Source organism: Ammospiza nelsoni, chromosome 4 (assembly GCF_027579445.1).
Source record: "Ammospiza nelsoni isolate bAmmNel1 chromosome 4, bAmmNel1.pri, whole genome shotgun sequence".
Classification (NCBI taxonomy): domain Eukaryota; kingdom Metazoa; phylum Chordata; class Aves; order Passeriformes; family Passerellidae; genus Ammospiza; species Ammospiza nelsoni.
Window position 1 is genome coordinate 1,983,501 of NC_080636.1, and position 9,619 is coordinate 1,993,119.

General features: G+C 47.7%; 1 protein-coding gene across 1 annotated transcript; it reads right to left on the reverse strand.

Annotated features, from left to right (window-relative positions):
• Window positions 1–5,224: 5,224 nt before the first annotated feature.
• LOC132072082 (T-cell surface glycoprotein CD8 alpha chain-like) lies at window positions 5,225–7,551 on the reverse strand. The gene is made up of 4 exons (XM_059470079.1): window positions 7,424–7,551; window positions 6,507–6,869; window positions 5,856–5,942; window positions 5,225–5,403 (listed from the first exon to the last, which is right to left on the reverse strand). The coding sequence occupies exons 1-4, from the start codon at window positions 7,467–7,469 to the stop codon at window positions 5,225–5,227; spliced, it is 675 nt and encodes a 224-aa protein (XP_059326062.1). The 5' UTR covers window positions 7,470–7,551.
• Between the last annotated feature and the right edge of the window lie 2,068 nt (window positions 7,552–9,619).

The window sequence follows — 9,619 nt, forward strand, 5'->3', positions numbered from 1 at the left end:
CAAAGATGGAACAGCTATTAAATGGAAATAGGCTACAGATTCACCTTGGTTATTAAATATCATGTTATGGATCCATAGCTTACTCAGAAACTCTATTCTCATCAGATCATTGCCATTCTTTCCCTGTCTGACTTAAAAATCCTTGCCTGCAGTTGTGCAGCTCCACCAACAGATGCTGCTCACGGTTCAGTACTGAGAGTGTGTGTGCTCACCCTAACAGGAGGCTGTGCTGGGCATTTGGAAGCAGTTCTGCACTTTGGTTGGCACAAATAATCTGGTTTGCCCTGTGAAGTGATGTGGATTCTCTCCTGCTACTGCCTGCTGTGCTCCTGGTAACTGGAGAGCAGGCTTGCAGGGGAAGAGTGAATAAAACTCAGTGGTTTCCATACCTAAAGTATAGAGGGCATCTGGTATGTGTGCAGTGTCCCTAGTGGGGTGGGAATATCCACAGTAGAAATGTATTTTATTTTGAAGCTGCAGTGGGACCTGTGATGTGCCTCCATTTCACTTTTGGAGCAGATTGTGAAGCCTTGGACTGGTCCCTGAAGTAGCCCTGTGTGTCCCAGGTGCCTTTTGGTGCTGCAGGGTGGGAGTAAGGACACTCAGTGTGTTTGTATCTGTGTCCAGATCAGCCTGTCCTCCTGGGGCTGTGCTGGGCTGCCACTGCTGCTCCTCCCTGTGCAAGCTGTCACAACAGCAGCCCTGAGCAAATGCACCCAACTTAGTGGTGTGGGTGGGCAGCCAGTCAAGAATTTTTTGACCATGCTTATATAAAGTTTAACTTATGGGTGCTTTGAAAGTAATGGATGTTTATAACTTGATTTTCATACCAGCAGCTTGTTTGTAGTGTCAGTTCAATGTCTATTAATAGACTTGGATTTGAATTTTGGCAAATGCCTTAAATAGGAAATGTATTGTGATGTGTTCTTGTGGTGTTTCAGGTCTAACTTGTGTTATAAAGCATTATGAAATCTTCAAAAGAGTAGGAAAGGAAAGTAGCACCTTTTAAACTTCACAGGTATTGTTCATTTTTGGTTGTCATTTACACAAAGTTCATGTCCTCACCTCCTGTTAGTACTCTGGATGTTCATCTGCTCTCTGAAGTATTTTTTAATTAAGTCCTTTCCTGCTGTGACCTCAGCACAGCACATTGCAGCTAGGCATGGATGAACTAACAATCTTCCTCCTGAAAGCAGTGTTCCTCTGTGGAAGCACTGATTTCAGTCTCCTGTGGGGAAGCTGAAGTGGATGCTGTGTGTTCCCAGTAATGAGTCAGAGCCTCTGATCTCTGTTAGCTTAGACCTGTCTCCATCCTGTTGCTTTGAATCTTTCTTGTTGCTTTATAGGATGGCTGCTGCTAAAATTCAAGGTTGAAGTTACTTATCACTCAGAGCCAGCTTGCCAAGGTAAAGGCAGTAAGTTTGGGTTAGATTTTGCTTGCAAGGTTTGTTTGCCCACTGCAAGGTACAGTTTTTCTTTCTGTGCTTATCACTTCAGAGGTTGATGTGTCTCTTGGGCAGGGAGGGATAACCTGGTCCTTAATCCATCCCAACCCTTGCTCCTTTCCTTTTGTGAGTAGGAGACTGAAGTGTAGGGAAAGAGGCTTTTGAAATGAAATTTTTAAAAAAGTCTGGCAGCAATGATTTGTAGTGAGTAAAGCTGCAATGTGGTGTTACATCACTACTCTGAATTTAATTCAAGCCTTAATATGTAAAAAGGATAAGTGCTTTACAAAAATGTACCTATGTGAGATGAGAGTGACCTAATCTTTCTCCATGACTCCAAGTTTGCATTAAGTTAGCAGTCCTGTAGAGAAATACAGGAACTGGAGCTGTTCACAGCCTCCCGTGAGCTCTTACTGAGTCCTGCTGGGTCTGTTTGTAGGAACTGGGATTTCAGATCACACTGATTTATGCTAATTTTTACAGGACAGTTGTATCTGTATTTTCAAATGCAAAAGCCCTGAAGTATTGTCCAGTTCCTATTCCACCTCAAACTTTTCACTTTCTAGAGGGTGTTTTAAAACAGCAGTGCAGACTGGAACAAAGACTGGTGGGTGCTGTGACCTGGGCTGCAGTGAGCAAACCTTCCCTGAGTTTGGCTTTTAACAGGAGATGCCCTTTTCTCCTGCATTTCCTCTGCCTGGTGTTTATTTTCAGACCTGGTGACACTGCTGTTGGTTTCTTTCTTCTTACTAAGTGTCAGGTTATGGCTAGGACTTTTTCTTTGGCTGGAGAAAAAGGGGATGGGGAAGGTGTAAATAATGTTTCAGTTCAGTTCTTGAGCATCATCCATGGGACATTTGCCTGTGGGGAGAGGAAATACATACATGAATGTAGCTATTTTTGCTGACAATTCTTTCCCCTCAGAACTGAGAGCAAATCCACTATTTTCCAAGCTTTCTGAGTTATGTGGGAGGTTTCCAGGAATATGGAACACAAACAGATGTGGTCAATCTCCCATGACAAAAATTTACACGCATTCAATTTATTCAGCACAGCTCAGGATGGGAATGTGGTGATGGATAGGTAGTGCTGACCCTGCATGTTCTGATGAAGGAAGAAAGCTACTTACAGGGAGGTTGTTTCACTGCCTATTTACTGCTCTTCCAGAGGTTTCTGTACTTTTTTTCCCTGCCTTATTTTGCTGTTCCGTGTTGAATGCTGCAGAAGCAGCAGCAAGGGCATGGTTTTGGGGGTGGATTCCAAGCACTTGCACAAAATGCACCACAGAATTAGTCTGAGCAGTCTGGGAGGAGCTTAGGTTACTTTCCTGTGACATGTCATCTGTCAAATACTTGGACAGACAAAGCTTTTTGACTTTAACTGACCAGTCCAGTTACTGGTTCTGGTGGGGTAATCTTGGCTGTATTATATATCTGGAGTTTATTTATCAAAATCATTTCTCACTCAGAAAAGTTCACTGAATAATTAAAGCTCTGGTCTAAAAGCAGGGGTCTGTCAACAAATTCTGGATACTCTGTGTTTTGGGAGCATCTGATGCCTTTTTCATGTTCATAGGCTTTTTCAGCAATCATTTTGTACTCTTTTTTTTCTTTTTCTTTATTAGTTGAGGTTATGCTTAAATTGTGCACCATGAAGTGTTAACTCCTGGCTTGTCTTTAGCCCCTCAGATCCTGAGTTATGAGCTACTCCATTGTTAGTTTGGAGCAAGTGTGCAGCTGGGTAACCTTGACCTCTGAACAAATGCATTCCTTCTCCTGTTTGAATGTCACTCTCCATGCCAGACTCCAGTTTGCCCTGTGACAGCTTCCAGCCTGCACCCTGCTCTGTCAGCTCGCTGGAACTGGAGCCTCTTCCATGTGCTGTGACCAAAAGCTGTCAGATGTGTAGGGCCTGTCCTGCATGCACTAACAAGCACCCTTGAGCTGCTTCTCTGCACTCCAGCTCAGCCAGTTCTCCTCTTTTTATTAGTGCAAGCAGCAGTCCAGGCTCCTTGCCCAGACATTGCCACCCAAGCACAAACCCAGCCAGTTTGCCCTGGACTTGCATGATTTGCTAGAGGAGTGTGCATGCAGGGCTGGGGTTGCTCTTGGCACTTTCCCTTCTCACTGCTGCACTCATACTTGCAATTGCTTCTTAACATTTTAGTGCAAGAGATGTTTTGGCTTTGCCTTCTACTGGTACCTTATTAGTAGGGGTGCAAAGTCTTCTAAAGAAAATCCAGGTTGTAGGTGGATTATAGAGAATATTGTTCATCAGGTCTACCTGTTGGTGGAAAACTTTACAGGCTCTGTTAAATGCAAGGTGCAGTGCTGGGTGCAGCTGAGCTGAGCTGGAACACAAGCTGATCAAGGGACTGTGTGGAAGGAAGAGCTAAAGGAAATTCAGTGTTGCTTTGGAGAGCTGTGCTGGGTCACTGCCTCTGCTGGAGGCTTCTGTGGTGAAGTCTGTCATTTTTGGGGTATTCAGTGAGAAACTGGGGCAGTGGCTACCAAAGGGTTTGTTTTGGTGCTCACCCCAAGCTCTTCTGCTCCTCTCAGCCTTCTGCCCTGCTGCAAAGAGGATTGTGCCTTTTGTAGCCAAGGTGGAATCACAGCAGTTCAGTGCAGTGTACTGGATGTATTTGTAAAACATACTAAAATATAAGGAGCTCAGTGATAGAAAGCCTTGTGTAAGAGACAGAAGGACAAGTTTTGCCCCCTGGGTATCTTGAGATGGACAGCAGTCCACAAACATGCAGGATCTCCCTGAAAATCCACAGGTGGAGAGCTGCATTTGCTTTTCAACTCCCTTCCCTTACAGGCTTATGCTAACTCATGGTGTCTGTTGCAGTGCTACTAGAGGTCAAAAATGGGAAGATTTCACTGTGCAGTGGATTTGGAGCTGTGTTCAGGGGGGTAATTACCACTGTCAGCATTGTCATTCTTTTTTAGAGGTTGATTTCCTGTGCAAATGAAAGACTGTAGAAAAAGCACCAACAAGCAAACCTGACAAAATGACAAAAAAACCCCAAACCCAAAGATTCCCTTCTCCCAGTTCTTCACTGCATCAGTCTTGTCTGGATCAATATTGCTTCAGGATTGGGATCTTAGTGCAGCACTGCACAGTGGAGCATCACTATTAGTAATGTCAGGTATTAATGCCCAAATATTTTTTTTATTGCTTGGGGTTTTATTTTTCTCTGTTTATCCTGTGTTAGCATTCCATGGAGTAGCAAGGACTTTGTTGTACACGTGTTTATCTTATTGAAATGCTTTCTTGAATTTAAATACCCTGTTTCTTCCCACAGGACTGTCCTCTGTAGGCTCCCAAGCAGTAGAACAGGCAATAAATAATTAATCTCTGGGTCAGGAGGTAATAATTTAATTTGGAAGAATAACAGAGTTTACAGGGATTGCAATACAGAAGAATGCTTTTGCTCAGTTTTCTGAACAGCTTTCTGTTCAATGTTCATGCATTTAATTTTGGTGTGTGTCACATATCACATTCAGCAACATTGAATAGAGAAAATATATTTTCAAGGCAATGCTTCCCATGCAAAACACATGGCCTTTTGTTGGGGAAGAACCCCTGATGCTGCAATCAGATCATTGCACCTGCTTCCTACAAAATCATGGGAAAGGGCTGGACTGGGAGGGGAAGGGCACTCAGGAAGTGTCAGGATGATTGGTTGGAGGATGTCCAGGCAGTGACTATTGCAGGGATCCTTCTCCTGCACTGTGTCCTGTTATCCCACACCTCCCAAAGCAGCCAGCACATCCTCAGGGGCAGGGCTGTGGTTTCAGGCCTGAGGTGCACCTAGAGGGGGTAGGTGCAACCTTATGTTGATGCAGCACGATGGTGGTGGCCAGGAGCTGGAGGAGCAGGAGGCAGAGCCCTGCTGAGGGGAGCCACAGGAAGAAAAGGCAGAAGGAATCCAGGTCTTCCTGCATTCTGCTGTCTGCAGGGATAGAGAAGAGGGAAGGTCCACCAGGTGCTCAGAGCTGGTGTTACAGCCAGCTCTGGTGGAGCCAGGGGAGCTGCCAGGGAGGCACAGAGCTTCCCTGGGCCTGCAGTGGTGGTCTGCTGCTCTCAGCATTTTCCTGGCACCTGGAGGGGGGACACGTGGCCAAAAGTTTTCCTGTGTCCTTTGATGAGACTAAAAACAGACCTGAGGCTCTTGCTTCCCTCCCCCTGCTCCTGGTGTCCCAGGCATGGGGTATGCTCATGCTTTTTACATCGTCCTTAGCCTTTCCTGTGGGGGATGAAATGATGGAATTTATTCCATCCAGCTCTGTTAAAGCTGTATGGGTTTTCACTCTTCCCCCCATCCCAAAATATCTGCAGGATCCCCCTTGGTATCAGTGGACAAGGGTGCAGCCCATCCCCTCTCCCTCCCTGCATTCAGGTTACCTGGATCTGCAGTTGTGAGGTTGGGCTCCTCAGTGGTGCCCCCCTGGGTGGTGGGTCCTGGAGTGCTGGGTGCCAGTACAGTGGTGGCTGTAAGTGAAATGGATGAAGTCAGCATGTAGGGAAATAAAATAAAACAGATTTCTTCTGCCCTTCTGCTCTCCAGCCTGGGCAGGGCTGATCCTGTGCACAGCAAAGGTCTCAGCTCTGGGGGAACTTCATAGAGCCAAGTGTGGATGGGGTCTCCCCAAGGAGGGTCACTCAAAAACCAAGAAGAAGCTGCAGCCTGCTTGTTTCTCACTTTGTGACACCACCCCCACAAAGCCTGAGCCCCCTGAGCTTTTGGGAGCTGCGTGTGCTGAGGAGGGAGAGGGTGGTGCTGGACTTTGCTTTAATGCTCTCCCCTCAGAGCCATGGCTGGGGTGGGGAAGATGGGCATGGGGAGATGCAGCCCAATGATGTTTGCCTTTGGGCAGGAGGAGAGGTGGGAAGCAGGGAGGCTGTGGCAGGAGGAGCAGGGGTTGCTCACAGGATGCCCTGGGCAAGCCAGCAGGGAAATGGGGTTTGTGGAGGGATGGTGCTTACGAAGGGCACGGGCAGGAGGTGCTGGGCATTTTGGCAGGGCTGGGTGAGGCTGGGGAAGGTGTTGCTGACCTGGGAGGAAGGCTCGCTGGCCAGGGCTGAAGTGCAGCATTTGGTTGAGATTCATCACACAGAAATAGCTGCCCTGGTCCCGTGGTGTGAAAGATGTCACTGCCAGCCGATAGATCGTGCTGTCTTTGCTCGCCTCAAAGCGTGTGGACGTTCTCTGCCCCTCCTCAAACGTGAGCCGGGACATGGAATTGATGAAGGCAATGAAGTGAAGGGTCCCACTGCTGTCCTGGCGGATCCAGGATGCCCCATGGCTCCTGTCAGTGTGACACTCCAGCTCCAGCCTCTGTCCCACCCGGAGCTGCCCGATGTCCTTGGGAGACCTGACCTTCATCTCAAGTTTCTGGCCGTAGATGCCAGGGCAGCCTGCAGGAGAGAAATCCCTGCTGGAACCACTTGGGAAGAGTCAAAGGGTTCTCTGAGGAAACCTCCCTTTCTATGTGCTGGAAGTTCAAATGGAGAGGGAAGACCTCACTGTCTGGAGGATGTGAAGGTTTCCTTGGAGTCCTTGCTGGGATGGTGCATGGAGGGTGCTCAGCAATCCCAGGCTTGAGAGATGGGTGCTGCCCTTCCAGTGTCTTCTCAGGGACGTTACACCTTCCCAGCTTCTCTGAAGTGACTCCATTTACACTTCTTGCAAAGCCTTTTTATTCCCACCCTTCTCCCTCCCCTCTGGAAGCACTCATTGGATCCATCTCCGTTCCCAGTGCAGGTGGTGCTGCAGCTGCCCCTCTGGCTGCCCTTTGCTGCCTGAGGTGATGCCACCCTTCCTTCCAAACTCACTGAGCGCACCTCAAGGTCAGCCTTTTTGGTTTGCATTTTACCCCCTTAATCATTTGCCCCAGTGTCTTGGATTCAATAGAAAGGTTTTCCTTGTCCCTGCCGGTGAAGGGGCTGCACAGCCCCGTGTCCGTACTCACAGAATCCCAGAGCGAGCAGCAGGAGCGGGGCAGGAGACGTGTCCATCTTCCCCCGGGGTGCCTGTGCTTGGGGCTGCTGCAGAGCAGCTCAGATGGTTTTTCTCACTTGGCTTGGGAGGTTCTGCCGCTCTTTGGGGAGGATGTGATGTCACCAGGACCCCAACACCAGGATGCATTCAGTTCAAGTCCAGAGTCTGGGTCCCTTTAACCTCATCATTTCTTAGAAGTGCCTCAGGGATTTTTTCTGGATGATCTTCCTAGAGATCCAGTGATGCTGCTCATGGCTGAGGTGGGATCACTTCCCTCCCCACAGATTCTGTGCAGAAGGCACAGAGCTGCCCCATCCTTTGGTGCAGACCCTGGAACGCTTTTCTTGGTGGGGATTCTGCCTCCTTCTCCTGAGCACATTCATGGAGTCCCGTGTGCCTGCAGAGCCCACAGTGACTCAGGTGCTCCTGGTGTAGATCCATGTGTGTTGTTTATCTCCAAGCACAGGTTTCTGGCACACTGCTGGGTACTTCTCTGTTCTTGTTGCACTTTGTTCAGTTCTTCTTTGCTATTGCTCAGCCAAAGGTAGTTGGTTTTGGCACTGGAACCTGTTGACATTGCTCCTTGCACAAGTGAGTGTTCTGCCTTTTCTTTGTTTTTAAAACTCGTGGCTCTCTTCTTTAACCACAGGGTCTTCTGCTCTTCAAAAAAACCGTTATGGTTCACCAGAGAGGGCTCTTGCTGCTGCCTCCAGGTGACCACTTGCACATGGGGATGGGTGATGTTTCCTGAACCTTTGCATGCTTAGAAAGAATCATTTCACCTGAGTGCAAGGGGCTGGGCTGGTGTTTGATTGAACTTTCCTGTTAATTGCTTTTCTGTGTGAGTTTTTTTTTATTACACCTTTGCAAAGAAGCTCTGTTTTCCCTCATCTGTCAGAAGCCAGGTGCTGCTGAGTTTGATGCAGTTACTGTTGGGCTGATACTCAGAGCATGAGATGACCCAGCCATGAGATGACCCAGCCATCTTCTCCTGGAGTGTCTGTCCTTGGGGACAGTGCAGCACAGCTGAGATGAACTTTGTCACTCTGTCACTTTGTCACTTGGCTTGGGAGGCTGCACCGCTCTTTGGGGAATGTGATATCATCAGGACCCTCTTGGGTAAAGTGACAGTGCTTGGCCTCTGTGACAAAACGTTGAGGGAAAAAAGAATTTCTGAAAAAATTAATTTCTAGTCCAGAATTTGTGACTTGCTTATTCTTTGTTTTATCTGCTTGTGGTTCTTTGGTCTCAGCACGGGTTCCTTCTGTCCTGCCCCAAGCCCACTGTGTGCTCTGGTGTCCCTTGCTGCTGCCTCTGGGTGACCACTGGCACAGGGCAATGGCTGCATTTCCTGGAGCTTTGCACACAGGCTTTCTTGTTGATTATCTTTCTGTGTAGGGTTTTTTATTAATTTTTTTTTTTTTTTGCTAACCCTTTGCCAAGAAGCCTCTTGGTTCCTGGCTCTGTCAGAAAACAGAAAACAGGCGCCGCTCTTTGCGCTGCTGCCGACAGCTGAGTTATGGAAAGTGCTTTGGGAGCTGTGGTTGTATCACTGGGCATCAAAGTGTGATAATGAGTGGAGGAAGCTGCTGCTGGGATGTGTCAGGGTCACTGGGGCTGTGTGAGCTGTGCCTGCAGAGCTGGGTTGGAGGATCAGCGTGCAGATGTGCTGAGCCATCCCAGAGCCATCCCAGAGCCATCCCAGAGCCTCCCGAGCTGGGCTCAGGTGTGTTCTGAAATAACAAACAACCCCTCTGAAACAAATAACAATTCCCAGAGCAAACAGATCCTGCTTCTGTTCCTTCATCTGTTGGAAGAGGATTTGGGTGTGGGGGTCAGTACCAGAGCAGGAGCTCACTGCCCTTCTGCCTGGGCTGTAGGAACGTGGTGTGATGTGTGATGTGAAAAAGTGGATATGAGAAAATGAGGAAAGACCTAAAGCTTTTTGGCAGAAACACTTGGAGTTATAACTTTTTAAGGGAAAATTTTTAGCTCACACTAATTCAATAAGAAACCACCCAATAATTAAATTGATCTCACAGCCTCAATGTTGGGGCTTTTCTGTTATTTTTATTTTCACAGTGTGTGTAGCTCTGTGGAATTGCCATTCAGTATTTGCTCGCTATTGTTTAGGTACACTTATCTAATCCTGATTTTTTTCTTTTTT

What these genes read in the sequence shown, in the direction of transcription:
- LOC132072082 (XM_059470079.1), bottom strand. Translation starts at nt 7,469, where the DNA reads ATGGACACGTCTCCTGCCCCGCTCCTGCTGCTCGCTCTGGGATTCT. An exon ending in GCTGCTCGCTCTGGGATTCT is followed by an intron (nt 6,870 to 7,423) that starts GTGAGTACGGAC and finishes TCTCTCCTGCAG; the next exon opens with GCTGCCCTGGCATCTACGGC. An exon ending in CCAGCGAGCCTTCCTCCCAG is followed by an intron (nt 5,943 to 6,506) that starts GTCAGCAACACC and finishes TTTCACTTACAG; the next exon opens with CCACCACTGTACTGGCACCC.